This window comes from Pantherophis guttatus, chromosome 7 (assembly GCF_059756535.1).
Source record: "Pantherophis guttatus breed Tessera chromosome 7, ASM5975653v1, whole genome shotgun sequence".
Taxonomy (NCBI): domain Eukaryota; kingdom Metazoa; phylum Chordata; class Lepidosauria; order Squamata; family Colubridae; genus Pantherophis; species Pantherophis guttatus.
Genome location: NC_142069.1, coordinates 69,679,854 through 69,703,632, shown reverse-complemented (window position 1 = coordinate 69,703,632; position 23,779 = coordinate 69,679,854). Strand labels below are relative to the sequence as shown.

At 37.0% G+C, this 23,779-nt stretch overlaps 1 protein-coding gene across 2 annotated transcripts in view; it reads left to right on the top strand.

The window, feature by feature from the left end:
- IQUB (IQ motif and ubiquitin domain containing) overlaps window positions 1-23,779 on the top strand; it is a 56,361-nt gene that overhangs the window by 22,590 nt on the left and 9,992 nt on the right. For both annotated transcript variants that reach the window (XM_034431101.3, XM_087874200.1), the window contains exons 8-10: window positions 14,895-15,070; window positions 21,512-21,682; window positions 23,235-23,411. In XM_034431101.3, the coding sequence (XP_034286992.2) occupies window positions 14,895-15,070; window positions 21,512-21,682; window positions 23,235-23,411 (524 nt within the window). The remainder of the gene's footprint in view (window positions 1-14,894; window positions 15,071-21,511; window positions 21,683-23,234; window positions 23,412-23,779) is intronic.

The window sequence follows — 23,779 nt, the reverse complement described above, 5'->3', positions numbered from 1 at the left end:
ATACACTGCAGTCAAACCATCCGTGCCAGGAGCTTTGGCTGTTTTTAGCTGTTTAATTGCTGCTGTTATCTCCTCCTCTGTTATAGGATAATTCATTCTTTCCTTTTGTTGATCAGTAATTTTTGTAACTCTCTTATCCTTTAAATATTTTTCTATAAGTCCATTCTGCACCTCTTCTTTGGCATATAGTTTAGTATAATAATCCACAAAAGCTTCTTTAATTAGTTTTTGTTGAAAGATTTCTTTCCCTCCAATATCAATACTATCAATAGTCCGTATACTTTGTTTTTTCCTCAATGTGTAAGCCAACCATCTGCCCGGTTTGTTAGCGTTGCAAAATGTATTATGCTTCGCATATTGTAAACTTGTTGCAACTTGTTCCGCCATAAGCATTTGAAATTGGTCTTTCAAAAGTTTTATAGCACTTCGTATTCTTTCATCTGTTGGGTTTTTAATAAGTAACTGTTCTTTATTCTTTATTTCCATTTCCAACTCAGATCTTTTCTTTTGTTGGAACAGTCTATGTTTAGAATTCATGTAGATGAGTACCCCTCTCATATAAGCTTTACTTGCATCCCAAACAATTTCAATTGGGGTACCTTTATTCAAATTTATTTCAAAAAATTCTTTCAAGTGCTTTTTAAGTTCTATTGTATTTTTTTCATGTCTAAACAAGTTCTCATTTAATCTCCAAGAACGTCTCTCAACCTTATCCATCTCAATTTCTATCCATACAGGGCTATGGTCAGTCAGAGTTCTTGGAAAAATCTTTGTTCTTTTTGTCTTAACAAGTAGATCATTTGACAACAGGATAAAATCAATCCTAGAAAAAGATCTATGTCTATCCGAAAAAAAAGTGTAGTCCAATTCATTTGGATTATGTATTCTCCAAACATCTTTTAATTCCATATCTTCTTTCATATCAAAAAAAGTCTGTGGTAGTCTAATTCTAGACTTTGCCAAGCTCTTTTTATCTAGTTTAGAATCAATTACTCCATTCCAGTCTCCCATAATTAAAATAGATCTATAATCCCATTGCAATATTTTAGTATGTAACATCTTGTAAAAATAATCCTGTTGTTGGTTGGGAGCATAAATTCCAATCAAAAGAATTTGACCATTTGCTGTGAGCAATTCAATTGCTACAAACCTACCATCTTGATCTGCTTCTATAACTTTCGCTGTTAATTTTTTATTTACATAAATAACCACACCATTCTTTTTCTGCGAAGTTGAAGATATATAATGTGCTCCTAGTTTTGAATTTATCAAATATTTTTGATCTTGAGTTGTGATATGCGTTTCTTGTAAACATATTATATCATTATTAAATTGTTTCAAATATGTAAATAATTTCTTCCTTTTCTGTGCTGAATTCAACCCATTGACATTCCAAGATAGACACTTAAAGGTCATCAGCCTCTTTCTGGAGCACAGAGCAAAATATTTGAAGTTCATCCGAGAGCTTCGATCTCGCTCCTCCCATAGCTCCACTCTCTTGTACGGTACTCTTAACTGCCTTCTTGTCTTGTCTTTCCTGTTGTTGTTGTTGCTTTTGTTTAAGTAGCTTGGATTGGGCTCTAGTTATACGTTGATCTTTAACTTCTGTCAACTGAATCAAATCCAAAATTGGAGAAGAATCCAACAAGGGCTCACTCAGAAAACCTCCTTCTGCACCTTGCACTACTTCTAATTCCTGCTTGGACTGTTCTTGCAATTGCCTCTCTTCACTCTCTTTAATCTCCAAAACTGTGGATGTACGTGGAGATGGTGTTCTTTCCTTAAGAATAGTAGTGTAAAAGTGTTGTGCCTTCTCCACGGTATTCAACCGATACCCTTCTCCCTTGTATCTAAAAATTAACCCAGCTGGTGCGTCCCACCGGAAGGGTATCTGTAAATTTCTCAGTTCCTTAACAAGAAAACCAAATTCTTTTCTGGCTTTCAGCATTTTAGGAGGTAATTCTTTAAAGATTTGAAGTCGTGAACCCCCCACTTGTACAGAAGTATAAAAAGATTTTTGCAGGATATCATTTCTAATTCCTCTTTCTGTAAAGTATATGACCACATCTCTAGGCAGTTGTCTTTGTCTGGCCACCCAAGAGTTCACTCTATAGATTTTATCTATTTTGTGAAATACCACATCAGGATTAACTTGTAGAATCTTGGCCAAGGCTTCAGAACAAACTTGTCTCAAATCCTGTCTCTCCTCCTCTCGAATTCCCCGAAGCCGTATGGCGAATTCCATCGCCCGGAATTGTATCATAACAATCTCATCATCAATTCTCTGCATTTTATTATCAACTTCATCAATTTTATAATCATTGTCTTTCATCTTGACATTAACTTCTGATTTGAATTCTTCAACTTTATAATCAACTTTCCCAATAAATTCTGCCAGGCCAGACGCCACTTCTGATATTTTTTTGGTCACCTTATTTTGATTCTGTTTCACCATGTCTTTAACTTCATTAATTTCCTGCATAAGTTCCTGATGTGATTTTTGAAATTTATCATCTATCTCCTGTTGACATTTTTGAAATTTGTCATCCAGAGTTTTAGAAATAAATTCTTTTAAATCTCCCACATCAAATTCTTTTTTCTGAGTTTGTAGCTGTTGAGCAGGGGGAAGTTGCGTTTGCTGTTTGTGTGTGGGGGATCCCCCCCCTAATGCCTTCCCTTCCTGCTTCTTTGAAGCCATCCTGGCTCGTGATCTAGTTTTTCTAAAGAGGGAAGTTCCTTTTCCTTTCCCTCCTGCACAAAGACTTCTAAAAAAGTCCCCCAGATTTGATCAAACAAGGGTTAAAATAAAGCAAAGTCCAATATTGAAAAGGGAAAAAATTTCCCAGTTATTTCTCTTATAACAAGCAAGGCAGCTTAGTAGCAACTTGGAAACTTTGTAGCAAAACAAAATAACTTCACCAATCCACACTCGCTGGCTCGTTAACTCTGAAGCTAGGCGCCATGTTTTTTCAAAGCACTTTCACTCATTCGCATTGTCTCAGATTGAAAAGTCAACAAAGTGCTAATACTTGCGCTTCCAAATTTCGGATTCAGGTAGTTTCGCTATTTATTAAAGCTGGTTCTTTCGCTTTAAGTTTCCTGCAGCCGGCTTGTTCTGCAAAAGCAGAATCGTCCCACGTCGCCCGGAGTTCCAGCAGGTTGGAAGGGAGCCGCGCCTGTTCTCTCCCCAGAAACTTCCCTGGGGGGTTACAGGGGCTCGACCTGTGCCCTGCGATCTCTCCTTCTTCAATCCTATGGATTTAGAAGTTTTCGAGCCGCTTCTTCGTCTCGAAGCGGCTCTACAGGCGGCGGGGCTGGCGGAGCTTCAAAGAGCGCCGCCGTCGCCGAAGACAAGGAAACCGGGCTATAGGGCGGCCTTTTGAAGCCCCGCGGCAAGAATTTAAACAGTTTTTTTTCCTCTAGCTATCAGCTGGGACTCAGGAGGCAGCAATAGATTGGGAGTGGGCGGGGTAAGCGAACGGCCGGCGATCCAACAGAGCAGAGAGTGAGGGTGTGTGAAGGCATGGGGGGGCGAGAGAGGGCTTTGGCGACCCCTGTGAAATGGCCGTTCGACCCCCAAAGGGGTCGCGACCCCCAGGTTGAGAACCGCTGCTCTAGGTAGATATGCAAAGTAGGGTGGCAGTTTTAGGCTGTTGGAAGAAATATCCATCTGGTTCAGTTCCAAGCTGGGAGAAAGACACTGGAAACATGGAGGCTGATTGGAAAGATGTTTTTTTTTTTTTTTTTTTTTTTTTATTGAAAAGGTTTTCAAATACAAATTTTTCCCCCTTTTTCCCCCCCCTCCCCCCCCTCCCTAACCCCCCCTCCCCACCCTTCCCCCCCTGTGACTTCTTCGTAACAAAAAAAAACCCTAATTCATAACAGATTACTTACTCCCTCCTTAAAATACTGACCTTTACTTACTAAAAGTATTATAAATCCCCCTTTATCCATACATTTCAGAAAAGAAGAAGAGAAAAAAAAAAAACAAAAAAAAACAAACACATTATACTATAACTATTATAAAATAACTCTAATTTAGCATAATAGTGTTTTATATCTATGCATTATTGCAACAATTCAAAACCACCTTCCACTTTAAAACTATACAATAAGTCCTACTTTAATAACATTTCAAAGCGGGCTCCCCATAAAATCTAATTTAACATTTATTCCACTCTATCCATTTCCTCCACTCCCCTAAATGTATCACTTAAAAATCCCTTTTCTTAAACTAATCAGTCTGTAGCTAGCTTATTCACCCACTGTCTTACAAATTTACCATACACAACAATTCTTGATATCTTTAATTCACTGCCCACACTACTTAAAAATATATATATATATATATTCCATTATATCTAAATAAAAAAAGAAAAGACAATAACTTTAAATTTATAGTCCATATAATATCTTCTTGAAGTCTTTCCACTGGATTGTTAAAACCAACATCCATAATAGGGTGACATAGCTTGCGGATGCAACAGTTTATTCAAGATCTCCAATCATATCTGCCCCCATCAGTAGTAAACATCTTCTTATATATATAAAAGTAAAAACAACCACCCGAGTGACATTATAATTGTATTCCATATAATAATAATTGTGGGTTTCATCAGGATTATTAATTTCCATCATCGTATTGGGTAACAACCCGATCTTCTGCATGTCCCAATGTGATTCTCTTGCCTTATAATTCAAGATAATTATAATATATTTATCAACACAAAAAGAAGTTTCAAAATAGATAATTCAAAACCATCAATTTGAGGCTCTTTCCATGTCCCAAAATTACGGCAATGCAGAGATCTGCCACTATCCTCAGGATGATATTGACCAATATGTCGCCTCCTCTATGTTTTCACATAATCATTCATATTTTAAAATCACTGGCTTCACTGTTGCTTGGGTTAGAAATTTCTATTTTTGTACAACCTATTTCTTTTTTTGTTTTCTTTTTGTGGGTTTGACCTCCATCCTAATTTTTTGTGTCTCGCATTTCTTTTTTATCCCTTGTATATCCTCTAATTGGTTTCCATGCTTGTCCTTGCCTTGATAAGTCATCACATTAAAATCAGATGGCACTTCTCTCAAATTTGTAGATAATCCAGCTGGGGTATCCGATAAATCCAAAGGCAATTTATCTGGTACAGTCTCTGTCTTTAGTTCCAGCTCCTTCTGCTTATCCTGTATTATATCTGAAGACGTTAAATTCATTTTCAACCTATTTTGATAAAATTCTTCCGCCCTTTCAACAGTATTTAACTGGTATCTTTCTCCTTGATATCTCAATATAATACCAACTGGGACGTCCCACCGGAATTGAATATTTCTCCTTTTTAACTCAGACACCAGAAAGCCAAATTTCTTCCTTTCCATTAGTATCTTAGGTGGGAGTTCCTTGTAAATCCAAATCTTTCTTCCATACAATTGCAAATTAGAATTGAAGGAATTTTGCACAATTTTATTCCTAATTTCTTTATCTGAAAAATAGATTACCACATCTCTAGGCAATTGCCTTTGCTTGGCAGTCCAAGAGTTTATTCGATAAGCTCTGTCAATCCTACAAAACACTTCCTCAGGTTGAATCTTTAAAATCCCAGCTAGAAATTCAGAAGATATTTTCCTTAAGTCATCTCTGTTATTTTCCTGCAAACCTCTAAGTCTTATTGCATATTCTGTGAAATTATATTGTATCTTTAGAACCTCTTTTTGAATCCTCTGTTCCAGATATTCTACATTACCAGACTTTTGGTCAGCATCCATTTTAAATTTTTCTTCTGAACTATAATCCTGAATATTTAACAAATCATTTTCAATTTTTTGAATTCTATTGTCCAATTTATCTTGAATTTCATCCATTTTTGACTCTAGTAAATTAGTATTTGTATCCAACCGAATCATGAATTCTGACAATTTTAAAATTTTTTGCTGCAAAAAGTCAAACTTGGATTTCACCAATTCCTTAGTTTCCTGCTTAAATTTTTCAAGTTGCTGATTCACAATCTCATCCCTTCTTTCAATCTCCTCTAAGAGAAATTCTATTATATTAAAATCAGGTTTCTGGGACTGAAGAGTTAAAACTTGTTGCTTTAAATTCTTAGTGGGGGAATCCCCCCCACCTATTTGTTTGTCTGACTTCACAAGCCTCAGTGCCATGTTTCCGCCTAAACAGGCTTTGTTAGAAGAAGAAAAAAAAAAAAACAAGACAAAAGACTTCCAGCCAGCAACACTCAAGCCTCCAGGGAAAAAAGAGAAAAACAAAAACAGGAGCGGAGTTTTGTCTACAAATGTAGCCAGTGGTATTTATTCCGCTACATTGTAATAATAAAAAACGGAAGAACTTTCCCTCTCAAACTCTTCTCCAGCCGCGGCAGACGCCATTTTAAAAAGAAACTTTTTTCCTCTTTCTCTTCCTCTATTCTCTTAAGTAATTTTTAAAAGATAAGTAAAATACTTGCGCTTCAGTATTACAGGTCCAGCTCACATTTTCTTTGAGTAATCTGTCAAATTCGCAAGCTTGCTTTTGACGCCTGGCTCTGCATTAGCAGAGGTCTCCCAAAGCCCGGAGCAGCGGCTGGGGATATGGGGCATCTCATCCGCTCCATCCCAAAAGTAAAAGAAAAACTTTTGGGACTCTGCAGAGAGTTCTACCCACCCCTGCCGGCTCTATCTCCGTTTCCTCATGGGAACGGAGTTTTTTCGAGCCGCCGTTCCGTTGTGAAGGCGGCTCTGACAGGCAGTGGAAGCTGACGATCCCAAAGGAACGTCTGGCGGCGGCCAGCAGCAAACAGGAAGTCCTGTTAAAAGATGTTTTAATGGTAAATAGAACCACCAGCATTTATGGTTCTGGTGCATCTGACAAAATGGAGTCGAGAGTGGGAGGGGGGGTTATACCTTCTTTGGGCTTTGTATTTGAGCTTGCTGTTCCTTGTGCAAGAACATGTATTCTATTGGTTGTTATCAGATTCCTATAGGGTCATGTAAGGGTCATAGCTGGCTCTATAGGCAAAAGAGAAAATGCTTGGACTGCTCTAGGACGGTGCAATGAAGGGGCTTATGTTCTGAAAGGGTGTTGGGCAATTCCTATTGTGGCTTAATGTCTTTTGCCCTGTGTTGGATCTTGGGTGAGGGGCTCCTTCTAATTCTACCATTCTGCCTTTGTTCAGACTTTGCTGCAGGAAGTTTCAAAATATCCTGTCTTGAATGGATTTCTGCCTGCAGAATTTGCTTTGCTTATGAATAGGGCTATCTAGATACTTACCTTTCTCTTTCAATAAGCTCTTTATCTCTTAAGTGTTGATATCTGCTGTGGGCTATTAAGAAAAAGTGGGGGCTGTTTTTTGCCTCTTAAAAATGTTTCTCCATTTCTCCCTTTGGGGAAATATAATATTCTGTCTTTTTAATATTGCTCAAAATATTTCATTCTTCTGGGGGTGGGGAGCATTTCCCACATGGTGAGAAAGTTTTGAATGAAAACAAAATAATTGAAGGAGAATCATATTTTTAGTGTTTCCAATATAAAACCAGTACAACATAAAACTAACTTTAGCAGGAACCTCTGCTTGATGTGTTGGGTTACTGTATAGAGATAGGGAAGCTGGTTTTTTAAATAGTTTTTCTGTTTCCTTAAGGAATACAATTCTTCTAAATTAGTTTACCATTGGCTTAAATGACTGCAACATTTTTGGTGATTCTTCTACACTGAGGTTCTGTTTCCTTGCATATTGTATTGAGCCATAACTTTTCTGTTCTCTTTTAAAGAACCCATCTTTTAGGGAATTAAAAGTTTACGATTTTCTTTTTAACGTATTCATTGTCTGACATGCCTTTGCTAGTGTTTCAGAGGTAAGTTTAAAAACTAATCTAAGAAAAATGGAAAACATCCACCTGTGCATTGCCTGGAATTAGAAGACCATTCCCTTGAAGTGATAATTTAATTAACAGTTACCTACTGCACCAGTTACCTACTGTTCATCTTTTCAAATTAGAAAAATATTGATCTGGTTATGAAAACAATTGCTCTATTTTTAGGAGTTATCCAAAAGTATACTGAAGTAGGTTTATGAAACTTAGTCTGAAAAAAGTTGCCATTGCGAATTTCTATCAGTCTTTCTTAGCACTATTTGTAGATATCAGACTGAATATCAGTAAAATATAGACTGCTTTGATTGAGTGTGTGAATGCCATAAACTAAGTGATGGGTCCTAGTGTCCATATAGATAGACCCTCTTCATAGTAATCTGTCCCAGTGGTGTGTTGCCCCCGGTTTGCACCGGTTCTATAGAACTGGTAGTAAAACCGGTGGGAGGCTCCGCCCACTGACCCCGGCGTCATCAAAATGCATGCGCAGAAGAGCGCGCAAGAGAGAGAGCAAAGCAAACGCACACGTGTGGCCCCGCTGTGAACCAGTGGTAAAGATAAGTAGAACGCACCCCTGATCTGTCCCCAATCTGATCCTTTAGGTCTTCCAAAAGTGCACCATTAGTGGTCTAGTCAGATCCATTCTCCTTGGTACTGATCGTCTTCTTTTTTCTCTTCCCTTCCCTCTTTTGAAGCATTATGGTCCTTAAACATCTGGATCTTTGCATCATGTGTCTAAAATATAATAATTTGAACCTGGTCACATGTTTTTCAAGAGAGAACTCTGGCTTGTTTTATTCTATGCTCTATTTGTTAGTTTTCTTGATTGTGCATGGTATTCTCAAGAGTCTTTGGTAATCCCAAAGTTCAAAAGTGTCAATACTTTTTCTATCCCATTTCTTCAAGGTGCCATATTTTACTTCTGTAGAGATTCAGTGGTCTGCTTACCAGAAATAGATACAACATGTATTTGCTGCTTAGGCAAGATGTGAAGGGAACTTGGATGTCATTTAGTCCAACCCCCTGCTCGTGCCAGAGGCCTATACTAGGGATTCGAACACCCAACCTTTCTCCAATTGCTTTGTGTAAACTGTTGAATACATAATAGTAGCTATTGAGAGTCCAGTACACCAGTCTTTAAATAAGCTGTTTTTGAATTGTGCTGCTTCAGATTGTTTGCTACTGTTTTTATTCATTATTTTCTGGATGCTTCCTCAATAAGTGACTTAATTGTTTTATCTTCAAATAAGAAAGGATTAAATTAAAGGAAGCACTTGTTATCTTAATAGAAGTACTTTCAAGTTCTTATAGAGCCATCAAGCTAAACAGCTGGGACAGTGATCTATCAATGGATCATTCCCCATAGGTTTGGGGAGTGGTGTCAAGCTGGCCATGCCCACCCATCTGGCCACGCCCACCCAGTCAGCCATGCCCAGTGAGTGGCATCAAGCTGGCCACGCCTGCCCAGTCCCAACCCCCTCCCCAAGTCAACCATAGCCCTGATGCGGCCCTCAATGAAATTGAGTTTGACACCCTGGGCTAGAGTAACTCATTGAAATACAAAGATATAAATAGCTTGCAGGTGAATCTGATTCCCTGTAACTTGAAGGTCAGTTTTTTGAAACTTGTTTCTTCATAAATAGTGATTGATTATTTTCATTTGTGCCTGCTATCCTCACATGGACCCTGATAATTTATACCAATGATGCTTAAAGCATGGAGCAATTCATTGCCGTTTAAAGAAGAGTAAGAGATCTGCTTGTCACTTGGTTGAAGAAAAAGAATAGTTCAGTCTTTCAATGAAAATGGAATTTCAATAAGCAGATTTTTGAAACTAATATTTTTAAAAGCTGCTCAAAATCATGTAAGTATTATGGTTTTGATGCTTTTGATAATAGGTAGAGCAGCATGGAGAGGGCCTTGAAGAAAATATGTCATAACAGTGGGAAACTTTGCTTGGAAAGGAGTGAGAAAGTCAGGATTACCCCCTTGTGTCTTAAGGTTCATATAAGAGTGAAAGAAGGACAAAAGCTGTCAGACTTCAAGATCCGGTTACTGTAGCAAATATTAATTATATTGTCTTTCTTCTTGTTTCTTGACTTGGCTCATTCTGTAGAACTGGCAAAAGGACAGTGCATTCAGTCCAGTTTTTACAGTTCAGCTCTGCTTGGATATCTTTGAAAAACTTCCAGTACTGGATTTCAACTCTTTGGGTATTAAATGGGGTTTAGTAATCCACATGGTTCTGGGAAGAGAAAGAAAAAGTGATTTGTGAGAGACTTTGCACATATTGCTTTGTGACATAATCTGCCTGACTTCACTGATACATCACCTTTATTGTTTGTTGATAAAGCAGAAAAAACAAATTCATAATAGGCTGTCAGACACTTTCAACTGAATGCCAACTTGGTTATTAAAATCTAGCACTCTACATTACAATGTAGCATTGCTTAGTGTAAACTATGAGTTTGCAAGTCCCCATCCTTTACAGTCATTATTTCAGCTGTCTTGTCAGTGGATGAATAGTTGGTTATAACTTTGGCTTGTTTTCTGTTATTTGTTTCAAGCAAAAGGATGCATGGTTAAATCAGTCAGAGCTACTCCCCCTTATTTCCACATATATAATGGCTGTAAAACCTTGCCCAGAGCATCAGAAACGAATCCATTGATAAGGAGGATAGAATCAGCGCTGAACTGTGTTTATCATAGTTGTATAGAAGATCCGAGGATGAGAAGCATATCCAGAATATAAGTGTAAATATAAGACAAATCAGCAGATCTAGGTTCTATTTCTTTTTCAGCTTATTTGTTTTAAAATATTGTGGTTGGGGTATTTGGTGAATTGCAGAAGATCTAGATGATTAGTCTGGCACACACTTGTAGTGTTACCAAAATGGGACCATACAGAGGAGACAACAAACCTTTGTCTTAAGTTATTGGCTATATGCCAAGGTGGCGCAGTGGTTAGAGTGCAGTATTGCAGGCTACTTCAGCTGACTGGTAGCTGCAGTTCAGCAGTTCAAATCTCACCGGCTCAAGGTTTACTCAGCCTTCCATCCTTCTGAGGTGGGTAAATGAGGACTCAGATTGTTGGGGGCAATATGCTGACTTTGTAACCTACTTAGAGAGGGCTGTAAAAGCACTATGAAGTGGTATATAAGTCTTAAGTGCTATTGGTATATAAGCCATTATTGAGAGTCTTCACGTTTGCTCAAAAAATAAAAAGCACCACAAAAGGATTAGGAATGTGGTTTAGATCAGACAATAAAAAAGGAAAAGAGATTTTTTGCTTTCTCTTATTCCAAATAACCTCTAAGAACTACTATTAATGAGAGAGACATGCAGACATATAGCCTGAGATATTTTGCTGTCTCCGGCCGAGCAGTCCATGTCCTTCTCACCCTTGCAACTATGAAAATTATGCTACAAAACTATAGAAAAACTAGTTATCCCAATAAGGCATACATTCAGGACAACCAAAATCAACCTGAAATTGATTACACTGTTTCATTTTCATAGTGCTTCTTGAAAAGAACACTATATATGTCTAATATATAGTTATAATATAAAATGTAATATATAATTTGGCCATCAACAGTTAGGGAAATGTAGCCTAATAGGTTCTGACATATGAAGTTTACAACAGTTTAGGAACATGGCTACTTTAGAAGTATTTGTGTGGTTATAGCAAGGAAGAAAATTGCTAAAAATAAGAATCACAAAGCTTGTGATACATATGAAGAGCTAACATTCTGTTTTAGCATTTAAAAAGTAGAAATGCAGCACATCAATAAACATATTAAAAGGATAATATATCTTGTAACATCACTAACATTTCAGTTACTTGATGATAGATGACTATAGTAAATGAAGAATCTGCTGAAACTAAAAAAAATCAATGTAATATTGTATATACTTATTTACCCTATTTAAATACTGTAAGTATTTCTTTAGGAATGCTAACTAAAAGGGCTATAATTAGAAGTGCAAATTTGTTACCATTGAATTGTAATATATTTATATTTTTGGACTTTGGTGCACTTTGGGGAAGTAGGAATACTTAACTTTTTAACAATTTAATATATCCTAAAAGGCTGATAGAAAATAATAGGGAATAGAAAATAAAATTCTGTTTTGTTACTGTTTTGTCCCCACCCCTCAATAATAAAGACAAATTATATAACACTTTTATAATCATTTTTAAATTCACATTGCTAAAATATAAAGCTCTTAAAATTGGCCAGGAAAATTACAGAAATCCCTATGCTTTTGTCCTTCAGCATGTAAATGACTTTTGTGCAGGCTTTTTATATGCAAATTCCCAAAATGTGAACTTCATTTTTAATGATGTGTTTTATTTTAACACAAGTTGTGGATCTTTAAATATTTTTTTTAGAATTATGTTTTTATTTAAATGAGCAATGCATTAGTAGCACAATATTTTAAAAAATATTGTAATAAAGGATAAAATAATTCTAAAAAGAGAGAAGTATTTAATGTCAGAAGTTGTTTCAACCTTAGTTTGTAAAGTAGAACACTAATGAGATTATCACAAATACAGACAACAACTATGGCCATTTCATGGACAACATTTTTAATTCATCATAACAAGTTCAGGATAGGTGCATTGGTCGTTGAATCATAAAATGTCCTGTGTAACTATGTCCAGACTTCCTTTTAGAAAGGGAAAGAATAACAATTTGGAGGCACATGATCATAGAATTCACATTTGTAAACTTTTGAAAAAATGTGTCATTTTTTAACAGGCTTTGTAGTATGATGCTGGACTGGCAACAGGAAAGAGGAGATCACCCATAAAAACTCAAATGACTTTGAGCCAGTCATTTATATTCAGGCCATCCTATCACACAAGATAGCTGTGTTGGGCAAAAATGGGAGGAAGAAATGTTATGTAGGTCACCTTAAATTCCTGAAACACAGAATATAAATCTAAAAATAAATATCCATGTTCCCCCGAAAATAAGACTAGGTCTTATTTTCTTTTGGGCCTCAAAATAAGCACCAGGGCTTATTTTCAGGGGGTGTCCTTTTTTCCCCCATTAAGCACATTTCTTTTGCTTGCTTGCATCGGGGCAGGAGGCCATGTGGCATGCTAATGCCACCGCTGTGAGGCAGGGAGGCTGAAACTGCCCCATGTGCCCCGCACTGGGTTACCTCAGGGCCTCTGCAGCCAGGCCACCCACACCCTGGCACCTGCCTTGCCTTGCGGTGGCAGCTCCAGCAACCCCACCCAGCAGGACCCTGTGTGGCCGCTGGCCCACTTCTGCTTGCTCACAGCCACAATGGAGCAGGAGGCCGAGTGATGGACCAGTGCCGTGGCCACAAGATGCAGGGTGGTGGAGCTGCCACACGTGCCCGGCACCAGCTTACCTCAGAGCCCTCACAGACAGGGCATCCATGTCCTAACACCTTCCTCACCTTGTGGCCATGACTCAAACACACCACTCAGCCTCCTGCACCATTGTGACTGCAAGCAAGCAGAAGAAGTGGATTGGTGGCCATGTGGATTCCTGCTGCACATGGCTGTTGGTGTTGCTGCCACAAGGCAGGTATTGGGGTGTGGATGGCCTGGCTGTGGGAGCTCTGAGGTAAGCCAGTCAGGGCACGTGGGGCAGCTCCTCCACCACCTCAACTCATCTCGTGGCCGTGGCACTACGAGCAACCAGACAAAATGGGTGACTGGCTGGCTGCACAGGCTCTTAAGTAAGGCTTATTTTGGGAGTAGGTCTTATATTAGGCGCACACATAAAAACATGCTAGGGCTTATTTGGGGATAGGACTTATTTTCAGGGAAATAGGGCATATAAAATGCTGTTTTGCACTTTTATAGCAAACTGGAAGTTTTGAAAAGCTCTTTAGCAAAGGTCTCAAATGGTAAAGTAGAATTACTTATTCTACTTAGCCCTTAATATTTGGTTATAATTACTGCACTGTTTCAAATTATGCTGACCCAGGAGACCTTGTAAACTTGTGACATGCTCAGTCAAATATAAGATAGTGGTTTGATAAGACCTAAAAATTCATTAATTTGTATCCTGTCTTTATTATTTTTACAAATAACTCAAGGCAGCGAACATATTCAACACTCCTTCCTCCTCCTAATTTCTCCACAACAATCCTATCGGGTGAATTGGGTTAAAAGAGAGTGACTGGTCCAAGGTCGCCCAGCTGGCTTTTATGGCTAAGGCAGAATTAAAACTTGCGGTTTCCCAGTTTCTAAACTGGTGCTTTAATCACTAGACCAGTGCTTTAATCACTAATCACTAAACCAGACTGGCTCTATTAATATACTAGAACATTTCTATGATACCAATTCTATAGAGACTGTTAGCTGTTTTCACATATTAATACAGCATATGTCCATAAAAATAATAATTACAAAAAATACCTCCCATTAAAACTAGCGTGCCTGTTTAATTGCCACTCCTGGGAATATTGTAGATCAGATGTTCTATAGAACACTTCCATTTTGACTGCACTTCTAAAAATCATTAGTCCCTATGCCATTGTAGTCTGAGGTAAAATTATTCCATAATGAAGAAGCAAATACCAAAAAAAGTGTCCTAGCCTAACTCTGCACTCCTGCCCAAATAATCTCATATAGAAATATCATCAATATCATTGCCTGAAAGCAAATAGATTGGTCTTACTTGAAGCATAAACTGGCTGTTGAGATAGAATTTACTTATCCACAGAAGGAAACCTATATGTCTTAGGTTTAGCTGCATTATTACATATTGCTAATATGAGAGATGTATATATTACAGAAGAACTTTCTCATATTATGAAGTTGATTTGAATAACCTGAAGATGGCTTCTACTTCTACTGGTGTATATCAAGAACACTTAAACTAGTAAATAATAATTTAGAATAAGCAAATAGCAACTCACATGACTTCTGTTTATTAAGACCTGACTATTTAAAGATTCATTTTGTATTAATGCTTGGTGAAGGCTTATCAAAAAAAAAAAGCTAAAAAAACCAATATAGTTTTTTTGTGTTGATACAGTATGGAGAAAAGAGGAACTTGAGGGAATCAACAGCACTTTCACTGGAGCTGAAAGGAAAGCAGCTCTCTGTGGACTTCTGGAAAAAGAGACCCAGCTGATTGCTTGCATTGGGAGACACAAACTAAATGCAGTAGAAGACAACCACGAAAAAGCAATCCTGTCCTTTCTGGAAAAGGTCAGTGAGTTAATTTCTGTCTTAGTGTACCCAGAGTTCAAAAACCCAAATTAACATTTGCAAACTAACAGCATACTGAAGAAAAGCACAGTAATTAACTTACCAGTTGGAATTATGATTTGTGAGCTTTATGCATGTCTGGCAGTAAAATTGGCTCATTAGATATGGTTATTAAAAGTCTTTATGTATACTTATAAATTTGATGAGAATTTATTTTCACCTATGTACAGAGAAGCCACCACTTACATCTTAATTTACTTAATTACATCTTATTGAAAATAATGCTAACTATGCCCTTTATAACCTTTAATTAATACTGTATTATAGGCACGTGGGGTAAATTTATTATAGTAATTTCATTCACATTACCAGGATTTATATTCTACAATATCTTATTTCTGTCACTGTTACACCCTTTGGCTCTATTGCAGGAAAATATATTTGAAGTTTTGTGTAAGGCTTTTCAGGAACACTAGTTATTTCACATGTAAAATAAATTTTCTATTGGGGGAAGTATTTAGGGGAAGACTGCAGCATCAAGTAAGTTAACTATAGCCATCATCCTGTTTTCTCTTCAAATGAAGAATCTGGTAGAGTTGCATCTCAAGAAGAATTTGGTTTTGGTCTGACTTTCCGGTGTGGATCCTGTTGCTGCTGGATAGTTTGAAGTTGTAACGTGTCAGATAATTAATGGAAATCCTTTTCTTATCTCGTTTTTAAGCTTCCAGTGGCCTATTCCTTTTCAAATCTCTAGCAAGGATTTTGACAAACATGAGCACCGGGCCTTGTTCAACAAGATGCAGTTCAGTGGTGAGAAGAATACGGTCCTGCATTTAGGCAGGAAAAACCAAATGCACAGGTTCAGAATAGGCAGTACCTATCTCCACAGTAGTAATCATGAGAGGAATCTAGGTGTCCTGGTGGGCTACCACTTAAATATGAGCCCGCAGTGAACTCTAGCTCCAGCCCTATGATACTTTTATTCTAATTACCAGGTATACTTTAAGCCAAAACAAGTAAAGAAAGTAAACTGTAAATTTAAATTGTTGTTCTGCATTGTACTCTGTGTGATTTTTGTTTCAGAGGCCAGTTGAATCTACTCACATTTATGATTTGAACTAAATACCCAAGTATTTCATTTGTATATTAGTGTTTTCTTATAATGATATCTTATGAATTTAGAGTTCTAACATTAAGATGAATTCTTCATTAAAAGAAACTTCAGACTGAAATTAAAAATAGGAATGTAGAGAGAGTAAATAAATTCACCATTACTTTGGAATATTAGCAAATAATTCAAATTCAAATAATAACAGTAGATAAGAAAAAGATAAGAATAAGATATTATTTTTAGGGTAAATGTCTTAAATTGCTTATCCTCCTCTAGATGTCACTAGCAGCCAGCACTATACTTGAAATAAACTTAGAAACTTTGACGCTTCCAAATACACAGCATACAATAATGTACAATATCCATAAATATTGCTTTCCCTAATTTTAAAATTGCTTCATTTCTATTCTTCAGTCTCCCTCATAAGACTTCTCCCCTGCTAGAGACTGTTTGTATCAGGAGAAAATGTATAGGAAACCTTACCAAGTTTATGCTCTAAATCCAATTCCCTGCTGAAAAGAGAAAATTAGATGGAAAAAGCAGTTAGTGGTTAACTTCAGTTTAATCAGCAAAAATCCTATTTTAGTTTAATAAAAATCTCTCTTTCTCATCCCACTGCAAGAGACAGCTATCTAACAATAATTTGCTGACAATTGACACTCAGGATTGTTTTGAATGACAGCAGAAACTAAGCAATGGTGTATTTAGGAAGAACCAGAGGGTGTGTCTGCTAAAATGTGGGCAAGAAAAGAGAAAGATTCAGTGGAATTACCACTGACTAATGGAATGGATAGAGAGATTCTTTTCAAGCAGGAGAGAGAATAGTGTGTTGAGTAATGTGTCGCAGAGCTCCTTCTGGGTCAGTCTAATATTATCTTAAAAAGTTATAAATGCTTAAAATAAAACAGTGAAAAGCATGCTCATGACATATGCAGTTGACACAAAACTAGATATAAACATACTGTTTAGAGAAAGCTGACATCTTCTAAATTGTTACAAAAGTCCCACAAGATGAATAAGAACTCTATTATGACTTAGTAGCTCATTCTGATTTTACTGACTCTACATAAGACTGTGGTTTAATCACAAACTGTATTTTGAGAATCTTGTTCAATTTTCTTTCTCTCTTTGGTTCAAGGTTTCAACTGCCTAGGTTGATGTACCTTATTTTCACTTCCCTAGGCTTTTTCCAGCTGGGGCCTGTCTTTTATACATGTACCACTCCACATTTTTTTTTTAAATTTGATTTATATGCCGCCCTTCTCCGGAGACTCAGGGCGGCTTACAATGCGTTAAGCAATAGCCTTCATACTTTTGTATATTTATACAAAGTCAGCTTATTGCCCCCACAAACTGGGTCCTCAATTTACCTACTTTAGAAAGGATGGAAAGCTGAGTCAGCCTTGAGCCTGGTGAGATTCGAACTTACAGTAATTGCAGACAGCTGGTGTTAATCACAATGCTATCAGTCTACTGAGCCACCAGGCTGCTGAGCCACATTAAAATACATGCACTTAATTAAGCCATTAGTTAATTGATCTCTCCCTCCCTCCCTCCCTCCCTCCCCCCCTCTCTCTCTCTCTCACACACACACACACATTATATTCATTGTATAGTTTGAATAAATAAGAGGAGAGTATGTACCTTTTTCTCACTCTTTTGCCAGAAGCCAGCCTGTTTTGCTATAAATTACTAAAGTCCTTTTTAGTTTTCCTTGTTGTGATTGATCTACGATACTAAGTGTCATATGTAAAAATAGTCATAAAATGAATACATTTTAAAACCGTTCTTGCTTTTTTAAGATGCCCCCTGAATATTTTAGGAGAAATGAAAATATTGTTTGCTGTTTGAGCTTTCTACAGGTTCTTCTTTTGTTTAACACTTTCTATATACATATATTTAGACATTGTAAGTTTATAAGATGAAGTTATAATACTGTTCAAAAAGGTATAAACTTTAGGTTCAAGATATGTTATTTCCAACATGCTTCACATTTGTAGGTATCTTATCTGAGACAAGATACAGCAAATACATTCTTGTTCATTATGTAACCTAAGTTTTAGTTCTTAATTAATAACAATAAAGATGATATATCTGGCATGTATTGTATTACCTGCTATTATATTGCTAACACCTTGCTTGGAGTCAGACAAATGTATATCAAGTTCACACCTGCATCCTAAAAATGGGCTCTCTGCCCAAAAGCTGGTGTGAAAGAGCAATCAGTAAGATCTTTTATGTAATAAAAGATGGATAGTTACTGCATAAGTAGAGCAATTTTGACATTTAGGATGTTCAAGCAATTTCTCCGGATTTCAATTTATTCTGCATATTGAAAAGTTGGATTAGGAAACATTTCAGAATGCCTGGTTGTATGATTTACAGAATTGAGATTGGGAGATTCTGGAACATATCACATCATGGATTTCTTAATATGCAAACCCATTATTTTTCAACTTGGTTTAATAATACCTGCTAAAATTCTTCATAATATAGCTGCCTCAAGTTCAGTTTATTAATCATAGGTAGAATGATATCAAGCCACCACAAAACCTTGATTTTAGTAGGGTTGAAGGGGACAGGAGGTTCTGGGAGAAGGCAAGAATTCCCACAGAAAACTACACATCCCTCAGGTGCAATATTAATCCGGCAAAGCTGACTTTATAGATGCTCTTTTCTATTCTTTTTTTTTGTTGCTAAAACAAACCAACAACAACAACAAAAAAAAAAAAAAACAACACCTGGCTTTGATGCAGGAGAGTTTCTGGAGTCCTGTGATATTTGGGAATAAAGGGCAGGCACTGATCCTAGGGTGGAGCAAACCAGATTGGGAAACATTCTTTAAACTGTTTTGTATACAGGGTAAATTAATGTGTGATCAGTGACTTTAAATCTGTTTAGCTACTCTGGGTGTCATAATACTGGCTTACAGTGTCTCATGATACTTATAAAAGGTTTGGGTTATCATGCATGCACAAGAAAACAAATTAATAGAACTTTAATTATGCTGGAGCAACAATATTTTGTTTCTGGTTCTGTCAAGTACTTGCTAGCGCTAATTGAAAGATGTAGAATTTTATTTACTTAGGCAAAAATCTATTGCATCAATTTTCAAAATTGGTTTTGGCTTCAGTCCATCAGTTCCAATTATCTGCACTTCATTTAATTATAGAACTAAACCCACTAAGAATCTGCCAAATTCATATTTATGAAATTCTATTTTAATTTTTTAATGCTTATATAATTTGAAAAATAGAAGTTTCTTAATAGTGTACAGACTTCTGTTTCCAGTAGCAAACAGTTCCTGGGCATTCAAGCTTCCTAGAGATGTATAGAGCTGTGGGAATAGAATTGCTAAAGTTCAAAAAAGAACACAGCAGTCAGTTTTGTTCCTTGCTTTCCCCAAGCACATAGTTTACAGCAGGAGGGGGCCAAGGCAGTTAGAAGAGAGCTCCAAGGTATTAATCTACCCTGGCTGATGTTTATTAAACAGGCCAAGACAGGTTAGAGAGAATATTGCTGTAAGACAGGACTAGAAATCTCCTAATATCCACCCACCCATGTTCATTCCATCTCTTGCATTTACATAGGAAGTAAGGAGTAACCCAAGGCTGAAGATTTAGTCATACTGAAAAGGAGCTTTTAAAAGATAGGAGTATTGCCATGGTTGCTTTTCTTAAAAAAAATAAATCAGGAGAGAGTTACTTTTTCACAGATTATTATGGTTCTTCTATCTCCAGTTCTGTCAGAGAGAATTAATATGCATGTCTCTCTTCTCCACTATGTAGAATTCATAGTGTGGATGGACCACGGATCTAAAGTATAGGAGTTTATAACTCAAGTGCAGGGGTCAAGTGATGTTAAGGCTCTTCAATTTACTAACTATGCGGAGGCATTCATGGAAGGAGATCAAAAAAGTCAATATGGTAGCCATAACTGCACAATCAAAGCTTGGGCCCCATAACTACAACAAGTCCTTTGTCAGTTCCTGGTTTGAAACAGGTTTATTGCAACCCAGTTACTCAATGCAATAAGTTATTTTCCTTCTGGTTGTTTGACTAAATGCTATAAATGTTATTAATCAATGCTGATTTTTATTTTACTTATTAATTACAAATAATTTATTATTCCTGTCTGCATCAAAGTAGAATTTATTCTCAAGCAATATCTATTGTAGTGTGAAAAAAGCCTTAAATTTATTAAATCCAATCTATTAAATCTAAAACTATTAAATCCAAAGTCTAAAATTACCTAGCTTCATTAAGCAACCCAAGCTCCAGGTCCTGGATAGTCATTATTATGCTAGGTTTGTACCTAATTTTTGTGCACAGCTGTGCAATCTCCTGTTATGAAAAGAATCATGAAAATTGGTTTACGTGAATGAAGATCATGCCACTGAGGTTCTAACAGGTGCTAAACAGTCAGATTCCAAAAATCTTTTTCGAAGACAAGGCAAAGCGAACATCAGGTTTAACTCAACTACATGAAATTAATGACCTCTCACTATTTTATTTTCCCAGTCTTTCCCATTTCCCCTATCTGACTGCAAACCTAAAGCTCTATTTATTTATATTATTTTCATTTATTTGTTGCTCATCCATGTTTTAAAAAAGCATGATTGCCAGAAAATCTGCAAAAACTTCAGTGCTAGAATACGGAATCTATAAGAGTAGATTGATCATTTCAGAGAAGTGTTTAAGGCTTCCATATTTCAAGAATTTGGACAAACTTGATACATTTTGGAAAATGTTTTATTCACCTCTAACAATAAATTAGCATTATTAACTTATTATTATTTATTTATTATTTATTGGTTCGATTTATATGCCGCCCTTCTCCGGAGACTCAGGGTGGCTTACAATGCGTTAAGCAATAGCCTTCATACTTTTGTATATACCTGCTTAGTAGGGCTTTTGGCCCCTCCTAAGCGGTGTTCTTTTTATACAAAGTCAGCTTATTGCCTCCACAATCCGGGTCCTCATTTTATTATATGATGATACTGATTCTAGCTGCATTCTGTTAAATCTATTAATGTATGAATAAATCTTTTTCTTATTTTTTTTTGTATTGTCCTTTGAATTTGTTATGTTTATTAGGAAATGACAAATTTACAATAAACCCAGTGGATTTCACAATTATTTATAAGAATTTATCAAAAATTTTTTTTAGTAATTGTTGATTTCTTAGAATAATTATTATTCTTTAATTAATTAAAATGAAATGCTAAATATGTAAAAGCAACAACTAAGCCTCCATTAAACTTCTATCACTATACTTTATTCATGTGCTGCCCCTTGTTTTATAATCATTGGTTCAAATTGTTTCTCCAGTGTGCAGAACCAAAGAGATGGAAAGCATTTGATGGCAGAACCACAGAAATGGATACACAATTCACACTGCGGGCCAGGGAATTACTTGGAATCTATCGCAGCATTAGTATGAAAGATCTTCCCCAAGATGAGCGGTTAGATGTGCTGTTAACTCTGAAACATACAGTGAAGGTATGTTTCTCCAAGGCTTTAAAAACACACACACTGATGTCACACATCAACTGTATGTAGTGATTCATATATCAGACTAAGACCAGGGAGACCAGGGAGATTGAGGTTCAGCTATCTCATCAGCTTTGAAGCTTATTGTGTATATCAAGCAAGCGATTCTCCTCTACCACATAGGACTGTTGTAGTAGAGAAAATTGGAGAGGAGGTACTGTGTAATGTTGCATTGAGCCCTTAGAAATAAATATTTGATGTTCTCCATTTGTATTTAAAAGCTTTATTCCTTATTGTTGTGGAGGTAACACCTCTACTTTGCTAACTGCCATGGTTCCCAATAAGCTCCCAGGTGCAATTCAAGATGCTGGTTACCACCTTCATTTCCCAGAACTTCAATATTTGCAGGATCATCTGTGTCTGGTTATTTCTGGCCATCCCACACATTACAATAGAGTGGGCACATTCCTGGCCCCTTCCCTGAAACATGCCATCTGACAGGACTTAGGAGGCATGCCTTTTCAGTGGTGATCCTTGCCCTCTGGAATGGTCTCTCCCCTAAGATTCACCTGTCTCCAATCTGGTTGGCCTTCAGGAAGGCTTTGAAGTTGTGGATGTTTTTTCAGCATTGAGGCTAGAATATTCTGGGAGGCTGAGTATATTGTTGTTATGCCCCAATTATGTGATTTTGTTTTCTTTATTGGTGTTTTTGTTATTGATACTTGAGATGCTATGATTTGTTTATGGCTGTATGCCACCAGGAATCACATTCCCCTTGACGTGTCTCTAATCTGGATTGGGTTCCCTCCATCGCTATTTTCACTGAATAAAAAAAAACAACTCCAAAACATTTTTATTCATTTCAAGGAAAATGTTTTACATGTAGCTTACTATAAAACCTATCTGTCTGGATAATCAAGTGCTTAAGGATCACAACTAATGGCTGAGGAAAGTACTGTATTCACATTTCTAAAAGCAAGGGATGCGGTGTAAGGGATGCAGTGGCTCAGTGGCTAAGATGCTGAGCTTGTCGATTGAAAAGTCGGCAGTTCAGTTGTTCGAATCCCTAGTGCCGCGTAACGGGGTGAGCTCCCATTACTTGTCCCAGCTTCTGCCAACCTAGCAGTTCGAAAGCACGTAAAAAATGCAAGTAGAAAAATAGGGACCACCTTTGGTGGGAAGGTAACAGTGTCCCGTGTGCCTTTGGCGTTTAGCCATGCTGGCCACATGACCACGGAGACGTCTTCGGACAGCACTGGCTGTTCGGCTTTGAAACAGAGATGAGCACTGCCCCCTAGAGTCGGGAATGACTAGCACATATGTGCGAGGGGAACCTTTACCTTTACCTAAAAGCAAAGGGTTTCTGAAATGTTGAACAGTATCTGACATTTTGACTGTTTGTTGACCCATTCTCAGTTGTTGTTTTCAGAGCCATTCTCTGAATACTTTAGATGCCCTGCAGCCTGTAAACTATTATAACTGGCAACCCATATTAAGAATTACAGTCAGTATAAGGAACTGTCTGCTTATGGTTTGCTAATCACTTTGTTTATTTTTTCAGGAACATGAATGTATACTCACACAAGAAATAGTGGAATTAATTGATAGAGAAGCAGACCTCATGATGAGGGCAGTGAAAGAATGTAATTTACAAGGACTTCGGCAAAGAATCTGTACATTATTTCTTCAGTATATTAAAACACCACTTTTCAATCCAGAGGTTGCACGACTTCTCAAGGTATTTTCCGCCTCTGTTATATGTAACGCAATGTGGAGTTAAGTGAAATTCCTTTTCTGTTTAAATAGTCCATTAGCTGTCCAATTGATGGATAACTCTCATCTATATTCCTTGTAGAGTGACCTTGAAGACTATCCTAAAGCTTCAGCTGGTCCACAGTATAGTGGCTCATAGTTTTCCTGGCTATTCTTGATACTTACATGTTACAATTACATGGATGTTGTAGGAACTGCATTGGTTACCAGTGTGTTTGTGAGTGCAATTCATCATAATGGTCACTAACTTTAAAGCCCTATATGGCTCGGGGCTTGGAGAAATCTCCTTTCCCAGATACATTATGCCTACCTGGGGCATAATGTATCTGGTCT